At 35.4% G+C, this 21,375-nt stretch overlaps 1 protein-coding gene across 7 annotated transcripts in view; it reads right to left on the bottom strand.

The window, feature by feature from the left end:
* Positions 1–21,375, bottom strand: part of BLTP1 (bridge-like lipid transfer protein family member 1) — a 195,426-nt gene that overhangs the window by 83,759 nt on the left and 90,292 nt on the right. For all 7 annotated transcript variants that reach the window (XM_070769147.1, XM_070769148.1, XM_070769152.1 and 4 more), the window contains exons 30-42: positions 20,680–20,750; positions 19,990–20,163; positions 18,417–18,537; positions 17,171–17,317; positions 16,508–16,635; positions 15,984–16,183; positions 14,191–14,388; positions 9,495–9,706; positions 5,647–5,798; positions 5,032–5,182; positions 4,716–4,868; positions 2,790–3,030; positions 1,554–1,696 (exon numbers count right to left, since the gene is read on the bottom strand). In XM_070769147.1, the coding sequence (XP_070625248.1) occupies positions 1,554–1,696; positions 2,790–3,030; positions 4,716–4,868; positions 5,032–5,182; positions 5,647–5,798; positions 9,495–9,706; positions 14,191–14,388; positions 15,984–16,183; positions 16,508–16,635; positions 17,171–17,317; positions 18,417–18,537; positions 19,990–20,163; positions 20,680–20,750 (2,091 nt within the window). The remainder of the gene's footprint in view (positions 1–1,553; positions 1,697–2,789; positions 3,031–4,715; positions 4,869–5,031; positions 5,183–5,646; positions 5,799–9,494; positions 9,707–14,190; positions 14,389–15,983; positions 16,184–16,507; positions 16,636–17,170; positions 17,318–18,416; positions 18,538–19,989; positions 20,164–20,679; positions 20,751–21,375) is intronic.

The raw sequence follows: 21,375 nt of genomic DNA on the forward strand, positions 1-21,375 counted from the left end.
ATCATAAACCAGGAATAATTCTAGGGCACATGTGTATACCTATGGCTGATTCAAATTATATATGGCAGAAACCAACATAACATTGTAAAGCAATGATCTTCCAATTAAAAATAAATAATTTTTTTAAAAGAAAAGGAGTAATTCTAAGACAGATTAAGGGGTTGAGAATTTAAAGTGTCCCAGGCTTGTAACTATATTGCAGAAACAGAATAAGCCTTATAGCCCAAACTTTAAAAAATGTATATCAAACTGTCATTAAATGTTTTCATTATAAGAACAATGCTTACACAGAATAAAACTTTCAAAAGCACAAAGACTAGCCAATAAAAAGCATCTCCTGAACTCCAGTCTACTAGATCCCTTGCCCCAAAGTCCTCTTAACTATTTCTTATCTATCCTTCTATAAATAATTTGCCTATATAAGCACATATACATATTTATCCTTTTTAACACAGAGATATATATATATATTGTCCTATACCTTACTTTTACTTGAATCAATGTGCTCTGGTGATCATTCCATGTCCATTTAGAGATCTACTCTATCTTTCTGAAGTCTTCATAATATGCATCCATATGAAGGTACATTATTTATTAGTTCTCAAGTTATTTGTTGATTCCATTATTTTCCTATTATAAACAGTGTTGTAAAGAACATTCTTGGACATATGTCTTTGAGCATTCGGGTTAAAAGGCATTATGTTTAAAATTTTACAATTAAAAATTGACAAATTGCTCTTCAAAGAGCTTATGCCAGTTTACACTCCCACCCAGTGCTAGTATGAATGAAAATGTCTCTTTTCTTACATGTTCAACAACATACACTATTTAACTTTATTAACTATTTAATTTTATTAACTATTTAAACTCTATATTGATCATGCACTACCAGTAAGACTTGTCATTAAAACTAATAATTATAAGCTGATCAACATTTAAAAATTTTTTTCCACTTTATTTTTTAAATTGAAGGATATTTATTCCCATTACAGAATTTTGTGGTTTTTTGTCATACATCAACAAAAATCAGCCATAGGTACACCCATATTCAACACTGTTTTTTATCGAATACGTGTGCGTGTGTGCGTTAGCTACTCAGTCATGTCCGACTCTTTGCAATCCCACGGATTATAGCCTGCCAGGCTTCTCTGTCCATGGAATTCTCCAGGCAAGGCTACTGGAGTGGATTGCCATTCCCTTCTCCATAGGAACTTCCCAATGCAGGGATCAAACCCTGGTGTCCTGCATCGCAGATATATTCTTTACTGTTTGAGCTACAGGGAAGTCCTTTTATTGAATACAGCAGTCAATAAATTGAAAAGACAGCCCTAAGGCTTGGTAATTAAAGGAGTCCTCGTTCAATATTAATTACTGATTGTTAATATAATTTTCTTTGAAATGTGTAAACTATAAGTTACTAAGTATGTTAATCTCAACATAAAAGCACTATTTGGATATTTAGGGTGAATACCTAATATTTACATTTGAGATAACAAAAGCTTAGGTCTTCTCTGTAAATTGAAATAACTCTAACAAAGACAGCAACAATGTACCTTTATTTTTAATGCAGAGTCACTATGCGTATGAGTCTTAGAAAGCTTCCTCATTATCTCAGCTCCAGTTACAGGTCCAGAGCTACCAGGTGGAGGCCGGTTGGCTGTTCCCTCCAGTAGCATTGTGTGTTCACTGACTGTGGCTGAAACAGTACAAAAGAATAAGTGGGCTATAGATTATCATATAGTCTTGAAACATCTTGAAACACTCCAATGTTCCTGGTGGTATAGCAAAACTCAATTCTTTGTATTTCTTGAAAATTATGGATTCTGCTATAATATTCATTCTTCTTTCTTTTATTCTTTCAACCCCAATCGTTTCACTCAATCTCAAGAAAGGAACAAACAGCTTCTAATCTTTCACATATTTCTCCCAAATGGCACAGAGATTAAAAACCAATTCAACTATACTGAAGAAAGTACAAAATGTTCACAAATTAACCTAGGTATCTGCACACAATTAGAAAGAATATTTCTGCACTATTTTTTTCAATTTTTGGTTAGACTTGAAATTTTTCAAAATAACAAAAATCCAGCCTATTACTCATAACATACTTAGTTGTTAAATACGAAGTTTAAAAGAAATTTTTTTAAAGCTTGGTAAAGTAATATATATCAATGTTCAGAAAGCTCTAATTTTAAGATTACTGTCCTTTTCCATAGTACTTTTAATATTTTTTCAAAATATTGTAAGATAAATTTCCACTGAATATTATATATCATGATAATAATAAAAATTACTCTTTGAAAAAGCATTAAAGTATGCAAGTATTTCTGAAATGCATTATCTACTGCCTCTGTCCTGCAGTCATAATAATAATGACAGAATTATAGGCTGAATGCATACCTCTAAACATTACACAAATTCAGAATCAAACCACCAGGTAAAATTCAAATCTACAAAAGACTGGCATAGGGAGTTTGATAAACAGAAATATAAATTTCAAAAAATTCATGTGTTTCACTCTAAATAGTCTAGTTATACAAAGATGTCTCTTAATTGTACTAGATAGATTAGGAGAATTTCTCTGTATTTCTATTGCATTTCACAAAATTAAACTTCAAAGTAAAATGTACATAAAGATTCCAACATCATCACCATTTATTTGGACCAACACAAATCAGACTTATATAATTAAGCCATGATATTTTCAAATTTGGGACAAAGCATATTAAAATATCAAAAGTATTAGGTTCCAAGTACATAATAGCCAACCAAAATATTTACAGAATTACCTGCATCAAATTCAAATTCTGCTCCATCAGCACTGGTATCACTTTGAAGACCACCTCCATTGTCCAGCCCAAGCCCATCTTCATGTTCATGGTCCACAGCTGACTGAGGTTTCAGGGACTGAGCAGGTCGATGTAAACTAACTCCTTTAAAGGCTGGTGTTACCACAATAAACTTCATCCACTGCCTTGCCAGTGCAACCAAACCTTTCTTTAAAGTTACCAGAGCAGGAAGGCCATCACTCTGTGACAACGACATGGTAAGGAGTCATCTTAGTGTAACAATAATAATTACTATTTAGTGTTCTGTATGCATTTATTCATTTAAATCTCATAGCTCCCATTCAGAGATGAGGAAACGAGAATTTATATGTTTAGTCATTTGTCCAGGTTTACCCAATGGAGTCACCATTTCAAACTGATGACAGAACTCACTCTCTAAACACAAAGTTGCATCTTTCCATAATAAACAACACAGCATATGTGTATGTGTGCTAAGTCACTTCAGTTGTGTCTGACTCTGTGCAACACTACGGACTGTACCAGGTAAGTAAGAGGCTAAACATGGGGTATAAAAGTGGGATTCCCTGTAAGAAGCATTCAATGCACTTCACCTGTTTTGATCAACTGAAGAATTAAATGTATTTTGTGCCACCTGGAATATTCATTAAGCAAAGAGGAAACAAAAAGATTTCCTTCAAAAATTAGATAACTACCTCTATTTTTACAAATTATTATAGTTAAATGGTAGACAAAGGATTCGTAACTGTTTTGAAACAATATATTATCAGTAACAATTACAACATTTAGAATATATTTTATTCCACAGTGATAATTTTAAGAAAGAAAACTTGCCTGTTTTAGATTTAGCCTAAAGGAGAAAATACCCAACTCCTCTCCTTCGCCTTCCCTACAATTCTTTGTGTTAGGAGTAATGGTTCTGACTGAAGAGAGCCACTTACTAGATGGCAAGAATCACTCATTTACTTTCTGAGGAATATCAGGTTACTTAGCCTTCCCTTTCATTCCTAGACTCAAGGAAGGAGGGTCTCCTGTATTTCTTCCTCTTACATGGAAACCATATCCTGGCAGAGCATCCATCCCTGTGAAATTCCTGCCATTCTTTCTGTTCTAATTTCTCTGCCTATGCCTAGATGGGCAAGTTAACCTTGGACAGTGACCTCCCAGTCTTCAGTTCACAGAGTGGTAGTAGAAGGCACTATACTAACCTAAGGTCTAAGTACCTTTATGAAATCCATAATTTACTCCAGATTCTTTCATTAGAGGTTATCAGGAGCATGACTGGCCATCAACAGTACTGATACATTGATTATTACTTTAGCTGAAGATTCTTATGTATTCTCTGTTGATCAGAAGCTTGGAGTGGAGAGGGAGGTCCTCAAGCTCTAAGCTCTTAACCACGATGTGTTACCTTCTATAGTGCTTTTCTAGGGCAGAGATATATTGGATCTCTTCATATAGTTATATATTCCCCCCTCAATTCTTAATTAGTCCTTATTAAACATTTATGTGAAATATGACTAATGACTACTCGTTTCCTTGCAATTCTTTATACCTTGGTCTCTAAGATGGTCTTTCCTGGTTTTCCTCCTTTCCCTCCTCAGCACTTTGTGTACCTCTATGCACTCTCTCCACGCCCCTTTCATTTCAGTATTTATCGAGGATCCATCCCTGACCAGTTTCTCACTCAACATATTCTTAGAAGACTCATCCATGTTCACTGCTTCTAATACTTTCAGTCTGGCAACACCTAAACCATTAATCTGAGCCCAATCTTGTCTATAAGCCTGGATTTCTAACCAAATTTCTCTTTTGGACTTTTCATACTCATCTCAAACCTTGTGTGTCAGTGGCTAACCAACAGAATAGAGGCTTTTTTAAAACTAACGTATGATTCCAGTAACTCACCATTGTAGCTTCATCAATGATGGAGTAATTTGCCTGGTGAAGGTAGTGATGTAATATATTGCACAGCAAACATGAAGGATTTTCTTGGAGAAAACGGGCAACTTTTGTAAGTCTGTTATATTTACTTCTTAAAGGAAAATGTACACTTTTATTCTGAGAAAAGCAAAACAACAGATTTATAAGGATATAGCAAAGATACAATAAACAAAAAAAATTAAAAACTTGCAGGTCTGATATTTTCCAACAACAATAAATAATAAGGGAGTATTTCCAATAATAAACTTTGTATGACACTTTGCATTGTTGAAAGACATACCTCTAATGCTTCTGTCATTATGCATCCCATAACAGCACAAATTCTCAAGGTCCCCTCAGTTTCTAATTTGTTTAAAGATGACTTGAGTTGATCAATCGGAACAAGCCATGCACCAACAGCTGGAGTTGCAGTGCTTAAAAGGTTCAGCTGCCTTTTAAAATGAAAAAATATATATATAAACAAATGTTTTTTAAGAGTATTTCAAACACTCTCCCATACATATTGTACTCTGTGGCTATTTCATTTAGGCAACATTACTTTTCCTTCTGACCAGCAGATAGATTCTGAATATATAAGTAGGAAATGCAAAGGATGATAGAATTAGAAAGAAAAATACAAAAGTCTGTTAGAGGTGAAAAAAGTAAAAAGCTCATGACAGGGTGACATGTAAAATTAAAATAAAACTTTAGAAAAGAAAAAGGGTTAAATAAGCTGAGAATAATGTCTACAGAAAGTATGAAGTAAGAAAGATGGGAAAAAAGTAGCAACCCTAATACTAGATATATTAGAAAAACAATCCAAAACGATAACATGACACAGAATTTAAGTAATTTAAAATTAAATAAAAAAATCAGGGGAATCAAGGGATAGTAATCTATTTTAAAAATTTCTTACCTAGAAAATGCATGTGCAGGAGATCTCACATTGGTTGGAGCTGCAAAACTAAACCAAATTTCCTTGATGGTCAACTTCATGCTACATGAATCTGGAGGTGGAGGCATTAGAGGTAGATCTTTTTTCAAATCATCAGATTCAACTCCTTCATCCTATATAAAATAGAGTACCAAAAGTTATTAATGTATAGTCTCTTAAAACCACTAGCACAGAGTGTTTTAAGCACAAAACTTTTCCATCAAAACAAGTTCTATAGATAACAGTGTGAAATAAAACAGGTTTAGCTTTGCAGCTCCCACCAATGTGAGATCTCCTGCATATGCATTTTCTAGGTAAGAACTGTAGCCTGCATTGGAGGCAGACTCTTTACCATCTGAGCTACCAGGGAAATCCATGGAATTAGGATTAACTCCCTTTAGGGGATTCACTGGTGGCTCAGTGGTTAAGAATCCACCTGCCAATGCACGATACCCGAGTTTGATCCCGGGGTTGGGAATATCCCCTGGAGAAGCAAATGGCAACATTCCAGAATTCCTGCTTGGGAAGTCCCATGGACAGAGGAGCCTGGCGGGCTACAGTCCATGGGGTTGCAAAGAGTCAGGTATGAATGAGCGACTGAGCACACACAGCACAGAGATCATCCAACTATTATATCAGAGGACGAGTGACAGCATTAAGGTCTTCTGCTTCTTAATGCAATCTATTTTCCATTCTATTTTAAGGGGAAATTTCAAACTTCCAAATAAAGTGCCATGAGAAATACTATTACTGTCTATGTTCAAGTAAGTAACACTTTCCACAATAGAAAATTCTTAGTTATATGCTAATCTGAACCTGTATTGAAAAAAATAGGCATAATATTTTTTCAACATGTAATCACCACTCTTCAGAATGCAGGGAGGCAAAAAGCATATTATTAAAGAAAAAAAGTCCACTTCTTGTTATATCTGTTTATAGGTCTCTAATTCACTTTTAGATATTATTGGTCAAAATAAAGAAAAGGTTGGCATTTGCTTGTGGGATGATTAAGGAATAAAGAGTATCCACAAAACAGCTGTGAATCCTAAATGTTATAAAAAAAAATATGGGTCATAGATTATAACAATTTTAAAGTCAGCAGGCACTAAACAGAAGTCTACATTCCCTTATCTGCAATTCCAACATCCAGAACATTCTGAAAATCTAAATCTGTTTTGTAAATGTGGCATCAAAATCTGATATGAATGTGTGAGACTATCCTATTTGGTGTTTTTATTAATGTCATGCTGCAAAAATATTCAATATTTCAAGATGCCACGTTAATGTTATCTAAGATTTCACACACGCCATATTATCTTCCTTTTAATTTATATATATATATATTTTTTACGGAAGTATTGGACTTCCCTGGTGGCTCAGACGGTAAAGCATCTGTCTACAATGCAGGAGACCTGGGTTCAAGCCCTGGGTTGGGAAGATCCCCTGGAGAAGGAAATGGCAATACACTCCAGTACTATTGCCTGGAAAATCCTAGGGACAGAGGAGCCTGGTAGGCTACAGTCCATGGGGTCGCAAAGAGTCGGACACAACTGAGCGACTTCACTTTCTTTCTTTGTTTTCATTGATGTACAATATTATATGTTACAGGTATACAACATAGTGACACGATTTTTAAGGGTTATATCCAATTTAGGTGCTTCTCACGTGGCACAGTGGTAAAGAACTCACCCACCCATGCAGGAGACCCAAGAAATGCAGGTTCAATCCCTGGGTCAGGGAAGATCTCCTGGAGAAGGAAATGGCAACCCACTCCAGTATTCTTGCCTGGGAAATCCCACAGACAGAGGAGCTAGTGGGCTACAGTCCATGTGGTCACAAGAGTCAGACATGACTGAGTGACTGAATACTATATTCTATTTACAGTCATCAAAAAATATTGGTTTATTCCCTGTGCTGTGTAATATATTCTTATAGCTTATTTTATACTAATAGTCTGCACTTCTTAATTAGGTATATGTGGAATCTAAAAAAAATACAACAAACTGGTGAATATAACAAAAAAGAAGCAGGCTCATAGATATAGAGAACAAACTAGTTGTTACCAGTAGGGAGAGGGAAGAAGGGAGGGGCAATATAGGGCTATGGCATATGATCTTTCTTTTAAAGAAAAAAATCTGAATTCTCAAATACATTTGGGTTTCAGACAAGGGCTGTGAGCCAGGCAACTGAGAATATACAAATATACAGAAAACGATCTAGAGGAATCTGAAGTTTAAACAAAGGGAAAGGGCCTCGTAAAAAAGCAAGTAATTAAAACCACATGTGAAACAAAGTAATAATAAATTTGGATTTACACTGACTGAATTTTTGGTGCCTATGGCACATCTCAATGATGATATCTAAAAGGTTATGAATATAATTCTGAAGATCAGGTGAAAGCTTTGTTTTACGCTTTGTCGTGTGTCTGACTCTTTGCAACACCATGGACTGAAAGCCATGGCTCCTCTCTCCATGGGATTCTCTAGGCAAGAATACTAGAGTGGGTGCCCATTCCATCATCCAGGGGATCTTCCTAACCCAGGGACTGAACCTGCATCTCCTGTGTCTCCTGCACTGGCAGGTGAGTTCTTTACCACTGCACCACCTGAGAAGCACCTATATAGCACTGGAATATAACTTTTAAAAATTATGTCACTATTTGTATATCCAGGGATTGAACCTAGGTCTCCTGCATCGCAGACAGATTCTTTACTATCTGAGCCACCAGGGAAGCCCACACTATATTCTTCTACTTCTCTGTATATTCATTCTATTAATTTATGAGAGTTTGATATTGAAACTCTAACTAAAAAAGAATTTATCTACTTAAAAAAATAATTATAATATATAGTGGAACCATATGCAACCTTGTTCTGTATTTCCCAAGTTTCCTGTAATTGTGTTATCATACTTTCATAATTGAGAAAAATTTTTTAAATTAAAATTTAAAAAACCTATTTACTATGCATCAAATCAAAATAAACATTTCAAAAATAAATTTCCAGAGACCTAGAGTTCAGAAGTGATTGTACCAAGGCATACTGGATGACTAAGACATATTTCTTAGTTAAAAGGTAGTTTCTTTCTTCTTCAATTGGTCTAATCTTCAAATGAGCAGAAGTGTATGTGTGTCTAAGAACAACATTTACCAAGTTCTTACTATGTTCTAGACACCAAGCTAAGTCTTTCTTATGACCTGCCTCCTTCAATCATCCTAACTCTAGAATGTTAATATCATTACAATACTCATTTCAGAAACACACAAGATGCTTAAAAAAAAAAAAAAAAAATGTGCCCAAGATCAGCAATCAGGTAGTAGTACAAGTATTCAGTAGTCCATAGAATTTTGAACATTTTCATTATTGCTGTTACTATATTCATCATTAAATTATACCATGACAAAAATAATTAGTTGCATTTGAACTCATTTCTGTACACTTGCAAACAAAATAGGCAGATATTGACAAAAATGTTAAAATATTTAAACATGTGAAATACTACCAGTAATAAAACTGTTTATTTAAAAAATGATTTTGGCTAAAATCCTTTAAACAAGATAAAAACAAAGTTCTGCTTTTCTGAAATTCCATTAATTCAACAAATAAAATTGTTTGACATAAGCAAAGTATAATGTTATTATATCTTTACAGATATAAGTGCAATTTTAGCAATTACACTTGTAGAATATAATCACCAAAATGCCTTGGCTACTATTTATGCAAAATCTACAACATGGAAAGATAAGCAAATATACTCCAGAAATTGACTGTGACTTGGGTAAACAATTTTCTATTTTCCAAAAGCATTATTATTATAAGAAATTCACCAACTTGTTCATCAGAAACAGAATTTCCATTTAAGTCTGAAGAAGGGCTTGTTCGGTCACAAGGAAGATTATCATCAGAGACATCAGTATTATAGCCACTGCCAGTTGGAGAATCAGAAGAATTATTGGATGTCAGCACTCCACCCCTTTCTGTGACATTAGCTTTACCCATAATTCCAAAAGCATTATATAAAACAGCACCAGACTGTCTTCCTCCTATACAAATGAAAGAATTTATTTATTAAAAACATTAGGTCTTATCTCAATGCTGTACTCTACAATTTTTATAAAGAAAAAAATAAAAACCTCATAAAGATTTTTTTTCCTACCAAAACTTTATCCTTATATATAAAAGTGATATAATATTGGGTCATCAGGTAAGGAATTGTAGGCATAAACACTACTACTACATTGAGGCTTCCCTTATAGCTCAGTCAGTAAGGAATCTGACTGCAATGCAGGAGACCTGAATTCAATCCCTGGGTCAGGAAGATCCCCTAGAGAAGGAAATGGCAACCCACTCGAGTATTCCTGCCTGGAGAATCCCATGGACAGAGGAGCCTGGCAGGCTACAGTCTATGGGGTTGCAAGTGTCAGACACAATGGAGCGACTAAGCACATGCACACACAAAGGACTATTTCTGAAAGTCTTATACACAATTCAGCCTTCCTATTTTAAAGTTATATTCAATAATGTAAAAGAAAATATAAGTCAGTAGACAGCCAGTCTCTCTCATCAGGAAGCTTCCCTTAGCCTCTTATCCTAATCCATCAGAAGGCAGATAGAATGAACCACACTCATAGAAAACTAATCAAACTGATCACATGGACCACAGCCTTGCCTAACTCCATGCCATGTAGGGCCACAGAAGACGGATGGGTCATGATGGAGAGTTCTAACAAATTGTGGTCCAATGGTGAAGGAAATGGCAAACCACTTCAGTATTCTTGCCATGAGAACCCCATCAACAGTATGAAAAAACACAAGATATGATACCGAAAGATGAATTCCGGAGGTCAGGAGGTGCCCAATATGCTAATGGAGAAGAGTGAAGAAATAACTCTAAAAAGAATGAAGAGACAGAGACAAAGCAAAAACAACGCTCAGTTGTGGATGTGACTGGTGATGGAAGTAAAGTCCGATGCTGTAAAGAACAACATTGCATAGGAACCTGGAATGTTAGGTCCATGAATCAAGGTATATTGGAGGTGGCCAACAGGATATGGCAAGAGTGAATATCAACGATTTAGGTATCCATGAACTAAAATGGACTGGAATGGGCAAATTTAATTCAGATGACCATTATATTTACTACTGTGGGCAAGAAGCCCTTAGAAAAAAATGGAGTAGCCCTCACAGTCAACAAAAGAGTCCAAAATGCAGTACTTTTGTGCAGTCTCAAAAATGAAAGAATTATCTCTGTTCATTTCCAAGGCAAACCGTTCAATATCCCAGTAATCCAAGTCTATGTCTCAACCAATGCTGAAGAAGCTGCAGCTGAATGGTTCTATGAAGACCTACAAGACCTTCTAGAATTAACACCCAAAAAAGATGTCCATTTCATCATAATGGACTAGTATGCAAAAGTAGGAAGTCAAGAAACACCTTGAGTAACAGGCAAATTTGGCCTTGGAGTACAAAATGAAGAAGGGCAAAGGCTAACAGAATTTTGCCAAGAGAATGCACTGGTCATAGCAAACACCCTCTTCCAAAAACACAAGAGAAGATTCTACACATGGACATCACCAGATGGTCAATACCAAAATCAGACTGAGTGTATTCTTGCAGCCAAAGATGGAGAAGCTGTATACAATCAGCAAAAACAAGACTGGGAGTTAACTGTGGCTCAGATCATGAACTCCTTATTGCAAAATTCAGACTTAAATTGAAGAAAGTAGGGAAAACCACTAAACCATTCAGGTATGACCTAAATAAAATCCCTTACGATTATACAGTGGAAGTCACAAATAGATTCATGGGATTAGATCTGATAGAGTGCCTGAAGAACTGTGGGTGGAGGTTCATGACATTGTACAGGAAGCAATGATCGGACCATCCCCAAGAAAAGCAAATGCAAAAAGGCAAAATGGTTATCTGACAAGGCCTTACAAATAGATGAGAAAAGAAGAGAAGCTAAAGCCAAAGAAAAAAGGAAAGATATACCCTTTGAAGGCAACAGAGTTCCAAACAATATCAAGGAGAGATAAGAAAGCCTTCCTCAGTGATCAATGCAAAGAAATAGAGGAAAACAATAGAATGGGAAAGACTAGAGATGTCTTCAAGAAAATCAGAGATACGAAGGGAATATTTCATGTAAAGATGAGCACAATAAAGGACAGAAATGGTATGGACCTAACAGAAGCAGAAGATATTAAGAAGAGGGGGCAAGAATACACAGAACTATACAAAAAAGATCTTCATGACCCAGATAACCACAATGGTGTGATTACTCACCTAGAGCCATACCTGGAATGCAAAGTCAAGTGGGCGTCTAGAAGCATCACTACAAACAAAGCTAGCGGAAGTGATGGAATTCCAGTTGAGCTATTTCAAATCCTAAACGATGATGTTGTGAAAGTGCTGTACTCAATATGCCAGCAAATTTGGAAAACTTAGCAGTGGCCACAGGACTGGAAAAGGTCAGTTTTCATTCCAATGACAAAGAATGTTCAAACTACCACACAATTGCACTCTTCTCACATACTAGCAAAGTAATGCTCAAATTCTCCAAGTCAGGCTTCAACAGTACATGAATTGTGAACTTCCAGATGTCCCAGCTGGATTTTAGAAAAGGCAGAGCGAACAGAGATCAAATTGCCAACATCCATGGATCATCAAAAATCAAGAGAGTTCCAGAATAACATCTACTTCTGCTTTATTGACTATGCGAAATCCTTTGACTGTGTGGATCACAACAAACTGTGGAAAATTCATCAAGATGGGAATACCAGACCACCTGTCCTGCCTCCTGAGAAATCTGCATGCAGGTCAAGAAGCAACAGTTAAAACTGGACATGGAACAACAGACTGGTTCCAAATCGGGAAGGTCCATCAAGGCTGTATAGTGTCACCCTGGTTAATTAATTATATGCAGAGTACATCATGAGAAATGCTGGGCTGGATGAAGCACAAACTGGAATCAAGATTGCCAGGAGAAACATGAATAACCTCAGAAACACAGATGACACCACCCTTATGGCAGAAAGTGAGGAAAAACTAAAGAGCCTCTTGATGAAAGTGAAAAAAAAGAGTGAAAAAGTTGGCTTAATATTCAGACAACTAAGATCATGGCATCCAGTCCCATCAGATCAGATCAGATCAGATCAGTCGCTCAGTCGTGTCCGACTCTTTGCGACCCCATGAATCGCAGCACGCCAGGCCTCCCTGTCCATCACCAACTCCGGGAGTTCACTGAGACTCATGTCCATCGAGTTGGTGATGCCATCCAGCCATCTCATTCTCTGTCATTCCCTTCTCCTCTTGCCCCCAATCCCTCCCGGCATCAGAGTCTTTTCCAATGAGTCAACTCTTCGCATGAGGGGGCCAAAGTACTGGAGTTTCAGCTTTAGCATCAGTCCTTCCAAAGAAATCCCAGGACTGATCTCCTTCAGAATGCACTGGTTGGATTTCCTTGCAGTCCAAGGGACTCTCAAGAGTCTTCTCCAACACCACAGTTCAAAATCATCACTTCATGGTAAACAGATGAGGAAACAATGCAAACAGTGACAGACTTTATTTTCTTGGGCTCCAAAATCACTGCAGATGGTGACTGCAGCCTTGAAATTAAAAGACACTTGCTCCTTGGAGGAAAAGCTATGACAAATTTAGGATAATATAAAGCAGAGACATTACTTTGTGGACAAAGTTCCATCTAGTCAAAGCTATGGTTTTTCCAGTAGTCATGTATGGATGGGAGAGTTGGACTATAAAGAAAGTTGAGCACTGAAGAATTGATGCTTTTGAACTGTGGTGTTGCAGAAGACTCTTGAGAGTCCCTTGGACCTCAAAGAGATCAAACCAGTCCATCCTAAAGGAAATCAGTCCTGAATATTCATTGGAAGGAGTGATGCTGAAGCTCCAACACTTTGGCCACTTGATATGAAGAACTGACTCAGTGGAAAAGATCCTGACACCGGGAAAGACTGAAGGCAGTAGGAGAAGGGGTTGACATAGGATAAGATGGTTGGATGGCATCACTGACTCTATGGACATGAGTTTAATAAGCAAGCTCTGTCAGTTGGTGATTGACAGGAAAGCCTGATGTGCTGCAGTCCATGGGGTCACAAAGAGTTGTACATGATTGACTGACTGAATTGACTGATCACTGAATAAAGGATTTACAGTATTTTCATCCTACATGGCAGGACTCTAATAATCAAAGATCCAGTTTCCAAAGACACAAAGTTCCTAAAGTTGTTTTATATTTTATGCAAGAATTTTTTCTGAACTATACACTGCTTTGCTCAGGCATTGATGATTTGTATGTCTAGATGCTCTGCCAGTTTTCAATCACATGATTATTCCATAAAGATCCACTTACACAATTGGGATGGGGCACCCACTTCTATTAAATAATCTCAGATGCCATACTTTCTGCTTGAATATGATGATTCAGCTTACTGAAAGTCATGACTGTTCAAAACATTTCAGCAATCTGTGTCCAATTTGTTTCCTTAAAGCAGAAATTTAAAAAGCTTACCTTTTATTGTTAAATTTTCAAGTCCACATTCAAACATTATCCAACCCCATTTTTCCTGGCTGGGACCTATTCGAGTTACATCTGGAACAGCTTGCTGATCAGTTTCATCCACAAAAGCAAACTCATCCAGCTCTTCAAGAGTAAATAAAACTTTGGACTTCTCAAAAGGAATAGCAGTGATGGCACAGGTACCGATATCTATTATCAAAAGAGAACAAAATGACCATTTTTAAAAACAGAGGTTTATTTTTAAAAAACAATAAATAATGTAAACATTTGACACAGTGGTTGTCCTAAAAGATATCTTAGCATTCTGTCAAAGAAAAAACAATGAACGAACCAGTTTCTAAAACAACACTGCCTGCTGCTGCTAAGTTGCTTCAGTCGTATTCGACTCTGTGCGACCCAAAGACGGCAGCCCACCAGGCTCCCCCGTCCCTGGGATTCTCCAGGCAAGAACACTGGAGTGGGTTGCCATTTTCTTCCCCAATGCAGGAAAGTAAAAGGTGAAAGTGAAGTCACTCAGTCATGTCCAACTCCCAGGAGCCCCATGGACTGCAGCCTACCAGGCTCCCCTGTCCATGGGATTTGCCAGGCAAGAGTACTGGAGTGGGTTGCCATTGCCTTCTCTGAACACTGCCTAATGTCATACTAATTAAAAAGTTCCAGAATCATGTTAAAGTAAGAAGGTGAAAAGAAGATTCCATAAGTAACAAATAATTATTCAGAGACAGGATAATTTCCAAAAGATTATATAGAAAAAAAATCTAAAAGTCTAAACTTAAAAAAGTTCCTGAATAATTCAGCTTCATAGTACATTATTTTATTTTTTTTTAATTTATAATTAATTTTATTTTATTTTTAAACTTTACATAATTGTATTAGTTTTGCCAAATATCAAAATGAATCCGCCACGGATATACATGTTATTTTAAATACTGACTTGAGATTTTACAAAATAAAAATTATTCAAATTAATTACCTAGACTTAGGAAAAACATTCTTTCCCAGGAAAACTATACCTTTTACTCAAAGATTGCTTTATGTTAACATTTTATATAATAATTCATCACAGACATTGATTGCCATAATTTCATCGTGTTCAATATGCCATATGGACATTATCATCCCAAGTTTTTTACTTTATCATTTTTTAAAAATTTCTTTCCCTGATTACAGCTTATGAATACTTTTAGAAAAGCAAAAAGAAGATAAAGAAATTCATGGAAATTTACCACCTAGAGGTAACATGTTTACATTTGAACTAAGTTTCCTACCAGCTCTTTAGAGATCATTTTACAAACCCAGCTTTGGTCCCCACTTTTCACGTAACAGTCAACTGGAAAATTTCTTCAGTTTATTGAAAATTCTTCAAAGATAGTATTTTAAGAAGCCCACAGCTATGCCTGTCATTCTTATTGGTACTATATTTTACAGATTTGACTATCTACTTTTTTGATACCACAATTATTCCTTTTTAACAAAGCTATGTCAACAGAATGGTTTTAAAAAGAAAGCAAAGACTATAAAGATCATACTCTTTCTGTTCTATAATGAGCAAACAGATGGGAGATAGAAGCAGTTCCTAATTTGGGGCCATACCACTCATCTTCCTACCAAAGTTTACCTTATCTTTTGCAGTAGTTAAACATTCTGTGTTCATATAGAAATACCCTTTTCTTATGAAATACTAAAACTGAAGCAATATTCAAAGGAAAATATTTTATGTTTCCTTTTGCAAAATCCTCTTACATTTATATATGTCAAAGAAAAAATATGTTGTAGACTCCTACCTGTTGTATCAAGACCCCTCAGTTGCCCATGAACTCGATGAATGTTTAACTTGGCTGCAATCTCTTTGCCTTTTTCCACTCCAGCATTTGATCTGAGAGATCCAGAAGACTGAGGCTGCATCTTAGTAGCATGAACGTACCTATCAAAATTTGATGTTCTACCAGGGTCTGCACTGTTTGAACTCTCTTCAACCACACCTCTTCATGAAAAAGAAAGAGTATGATGGCTAACATGTATATAATATAGCTCAGTAAAAATATTTAACTAGTTTAAAAAAAAATTCCACTATTTTAAATAAACCAATATTAATAAAAAAATTCTTCAGTGTTTACTGATAACATGTAAATAAAAACTGTAAACTTTTTAAAACCCACTTTGCTAATATAAAAATGAGATTTGAAATTCCAATATCAGTCTTGAGTTTTAACATCAGAATTTTCCAAAATATATTGAAAAGACAGCTAAGGTTTGCTTTTACATCCAGCAAGATAGTCACAGCTCAGGTTAATAAACTCTTTCTTACCTGTTCATACGAACTTGTGTAGCAATTCTGTCAAAACACAGTGCTACTAAGGAAACATGAGTCACACTCCTACTAGGAGCTGTATTTGGAGATTCCTCTACTGAGGCTTGCAGCAAACATAAGTTCACCTAACACACAAAATGTCACATATTTCAGAGTTGAAAAGTAAAATGTTACCACTTAAACACAAGATATACAGGATAATGAAAAACTACTGTTAGGAATGGAATATCTATGTGTACGAGAGTATAATGAAGGCAAAGCTTATAAATTTAAACTCTCATAAAATAATAATGAAATTCTTACTGGGTGGATATGAAACATTTTAGTTTTATTTAATTAACTTATTAAATAACATTAATGTTAATTAATAAGTTAATTAAATACTAATATAATTATTTAATAATAAAATGATTAAATACTAATATAAATAAATGTTAGTGGTAATTAAATAACATTAAATATTTAATGTTATTTAAATATTAGTAACATATTAACCAACATCTGTTTAGGTTAAACTATATTACATTAATTCTTACATTAGATCAAGGAAATAAAACAAAAAATTTGATATTACACTTTATTCTACCACCATTTAGTTTAGAATAAAAATCACCACAATATTTTCTTTCGGAAAAATTTTTTTAAATATTAAATTTTTACCTTTGGTATGCTAACATTAGCCTGAAGACCTTTAATTGTTACATTATCTTGCTTCATTATAGGATTTGTCTGTGCTTGTCCTTGATTAGTCATTCCTATGGTAGAGTGTTCAGTTTTTGTTCCTCTAACATCTTGCTTAGAAGATAGCTAAAAAGATTAAAAGTAGTATTATTATTTCACAGACCTTTAATAATTTCCACATCATCTACACAGCAACTTGTTATTCACTGTGCTCCTTTATACCTATCTATATACTAGCTGCCATCTGGGTTAGCATTCCCACTCTTAAAGTCCAAACCTTAGAAAAGCTGGGAAACAGACTGGCAGCCCCAAGACTGAGAAAAGTGATACATAATAAAGCTAAATCAGCCTACACAAAAAGGGACAGAAAAGATGGTAATAACAATAATAGGTTTTTTTAAAAGGATCACCAAATTCTATGTACTTGAAAACCTATTTGGTTTTTGATAACTAGCTCTCCTTGTTGGCTGGAATATTTTCAAATTTCTTTTGATTTGTACTACTCTATCTCAATTACCTATCACATGAAATGCCAATATATTCTGAATAACTGGATCACTAAAAATAGGTTTAATTTCACCTCCCCTGGTCCCTAGTCCAAATACAACTCAGATAAACTTGAAATTCAAGTGGACAGTCACTGATGAGCACTAAGACATGACTGCTAAGAAAGTAGCTTTGTGACTCAGACCACAATGTAAGGAAAATACCACACACCAGAAGACAGTGGCTTGATTCACAGAGGTAAACAAAAATAACTTCAAAAATACTAAGATACAAGTTATCTAATCACAGAGGAAGGTCAAAATAATAAACAGATTTGCTTTCTTAGAAAATGAATGTACCAGTGCTAAACAACACTCCTTCACTTAGGACCAAAGCTCTTCAGAAAAGGCTTGGAATTAAACTACTTCTAAAATAAAAGAAAAATTGCCACATTTTAAGAAATATATTACTTTTATTTAATGCACAGTATAGTCATATACTGTTCATGGGGTTCTCATGAGGTCGCAGAATCAGACATGACAGAGTGACTGAACTGAACTGATAGTCATATATGCTATTTCTTACAGAGCCAATGACATATAAAGGTTGTTTAGAAATGTCCACCTGTATTACAATTTAAATGATAAAGTTTTAGTATATTCAAGTTTTTTGAGTTTGGCTACTATATACATGTAAAGAATACTCAAATTGCCACACTCACTCAACAAAAAGTTCTTACATTTTCTGAGAAGGTAGTCTTGCTATTTTGGACAGCTTCCCTGAGGACTTTGACATGTAAATCATCCACAATTGCTGCTGGATGTCGAGTACTAGCACAATGAACCATGGCTTCAATATACCTGAGGGAAGAAAAACAGTAAATGAAGCATTTTAATATCACTTAATACTGTGATCTAGTTTATCTAAGCTACCCTATTATGTTCTATTCTAAATTTTATTCATCTTAGTTTTGTCTCCTTAGAAGACTATAATCTCCTTGTAGGATAGAGAATACATTATTTCCTCTTTATCCCTTCATTCAGTTCAGTTCAGTCGCTCAGTCGTGTCCGACTCTTTGTGACCCCATGAATCACAGCACGCCAGGCCTCCCTGTCCATCACCAACTCCCGGAGTTCACTCAGACTCATGTCCATCGAGTCGGTGATGCCATCCAGCCATCTCATCCTCTGTCGTTCCCTTCTCCTCCTGCCCCCAATCCCTCCCAGCATCAGAGTCTTTTCCAATGAGTCAACTCTTCGCATGAGGTGGCCAAAGTACTGGAGTTTCAGCTTTAGCATCATTCCTTCCAAAGAAATCCCAGGGCTGATCTCCTTCAGAAGGCACTGGTTGGATCTCCTTGCAGTCCAAGGGATTCTCAAGAGTCTTCTCCAACACCACAGTTCAAAAGCATCAATTCTTCAGCACTCAGCTTTCTTCACAGTCCAACTCTCACATCCATACATGACTACTGGAAAAACCATAGCCTTGACTAGACGGACCTTTGTTGGCAAGGTAATGTCTCTGCTTTTCAACATGCTATCTAGGTTGGTCATAACTTTCCTTCCAAGGAGTAAGTGTCTTTTAATTTCATGGCTGCAATCACCAACGGCAGTGATATTGGAGCCCCAAAAAATAAAGTCTGACACTGTTTCCCTGTCTATTTCCCATGAAGTGATGGGACCAGATGCCATGATCTTCGTTTTCTGAATGTTGAGCTTTAAGCCAACTTTTTCACTTTCCTGTTTCACTTTCATCAAGAGGCTTTTTAGTTCCTCTTCACTTTCTGCCATAAGGGTGGTGTCATCTGCGTATCTGAGGTTATTGATATTTCTCCCGGCAATCTTGATTCCAGCTTGTGCTTCTTCCACCCCAGCATTTCTCATGATGTACTCTCCATATAAGTTAAATAAGCAGGATGACAATATACAGCCTTGATGTACTCCTTTTCCTATTTGGAACCAGTCTGTTGTTCCATGTCCAGTTCTAACTGCTGCTTCCTGACCTCCTGGGTATTTGGTCTTTTTGTTTTTTTTTTAAATGCTCAACAGACCAAAAGCAAAAAGTAGAAAATGTAATATAATTATTATAATATTATAATATATAATTATTTAAGCTGAGAAAGGAACAAATAATAACTGAAACACAGTTCCCTTTAAATATATTTTCATTTTTATTCAATCAAAATAGAATCTTTCATCAATAATTATTCATCATTCTTTTTCATGAAAATATTATATCATACACACTAATCATTATCACATACATTTATTATTTTATAAAATAGTAGTTGTACTTTTACACAAAATTAATACCTGTCTAAAGCTTCAGCCACTAGGGGAGTCAGAACAATATCAACAGTTCCTTTTACTTCAACTATGGCTGTGGTCCTAGTCTGTGAGACTGGTTGATCCAAGGTCCACTCTTCTGTTAATGTCTCATCATCGGTGTTATCAACAGCTTTCTTTTCCAGTGGAGTATATGGTGTACTATACAATTTAACAAGCAAAATATATATTTAAAAGACCACACACACAAAAAAAATAGCAGTTGGAGTCTCTTTAATCTTTAAACTTGTAATTATTTCAACTACAAATTTCATGAAATTGGACTAGATATGTCCCAAATACTCTTCAAGGACAAGAAAAATGAGGCACTAAGATGCAAGCTGATCTAAGATGGTTAATACATTAAATATAAAACTTTTTTTGATATACTTATTTGATGGAACATTTCCAAAATATAAAATTTGTAATACTAAATTCTTGTTAGTTCCCAATTTAGTCAAGTTGTGGTTTGCATAGTATATCTAAAAGAAATGCTACAGAATGCTCATAAATGTAGGCAAAGCCATGAAAGACAACAGAGTTAAATTATTTGGGCCTATTATCATAAAATAAATACTATGATCAGGTAAAGAATTATTATTTCTCAGAATAAAGTCTAAGATCTAATAATCAAGAAAGACTGGCTTAAAACTTCAAAAGTACATAATTTTTACTTACTTTGAAGTCGATCCTGAAAGTTGTATTCCTCTGTCTAGTAAAGAGTTAGCTGTGAGCCCCTGTTTGATAACCTAGAATAAAAGAAAATATTACTTATAGGCTAGAATTATAATATTAGTTATTCTGTAAATTTATGTTATCAACTGATATTTCTGAATATCCAAATTACCTTGTTAATGTGATTTTGATATGTAAAATATAAATATTTAACAGACAAATTGAGAAAATCACAGAAAATATTCAATTGTCAATTTCATCTTCTGATTATTCAGACAAATGACAGTAGGGCTGCGAGGATTCAGCAACAAGAGTAGACTACACAACTAAAGCTTAAAAACAAGCACTTCAAATGTCTTTCCTCCGTAGTTCCTCTTTAAATTGGGCTTTACTTAGAAAAAGCTAATTTGAGAGTCTGGTAGCACAATCGACTTTTATTTTCTTTTACACTTCTCATTTTATGAAATTTTAAACTTATGCAAAAGAAGACAAAATAGTATATAACTGGGAAAGAATCCCAGAGAAACATTAAATTATAGGAAAAACTAGATTGTATTTTATATCCATGTGTGCATGCTAAGTTGCTTCAGTTTGTCTATCTCTTTGTGACCTCATAGAGAGTAGCCCATTAGGCTCCTCTAATCATGGGATTCTCCAGGCAAGAGTATGGAGTGGACTGCCGCGCCCTCCTCCAGGGAT

The sequence above is a fragment of the Bos indicus genome, chromosome 17 (assembly GCF_029378745.1).
Source record: "Bos indicus isolate NIAB-ARS_2022 breed Sahiwal x Tharparkar chromosome 17, NIAB-ARS_B.indTharparkar_mat_pri_1.0, whole genome shotgun sequence".
NCBI classification, from domain to species: domain Eukaryota; kingdom Metazoa; phylum Chordata; class Mammalia; order Artiodactyla; family Bovidae; genus Bos; species Bos indicus.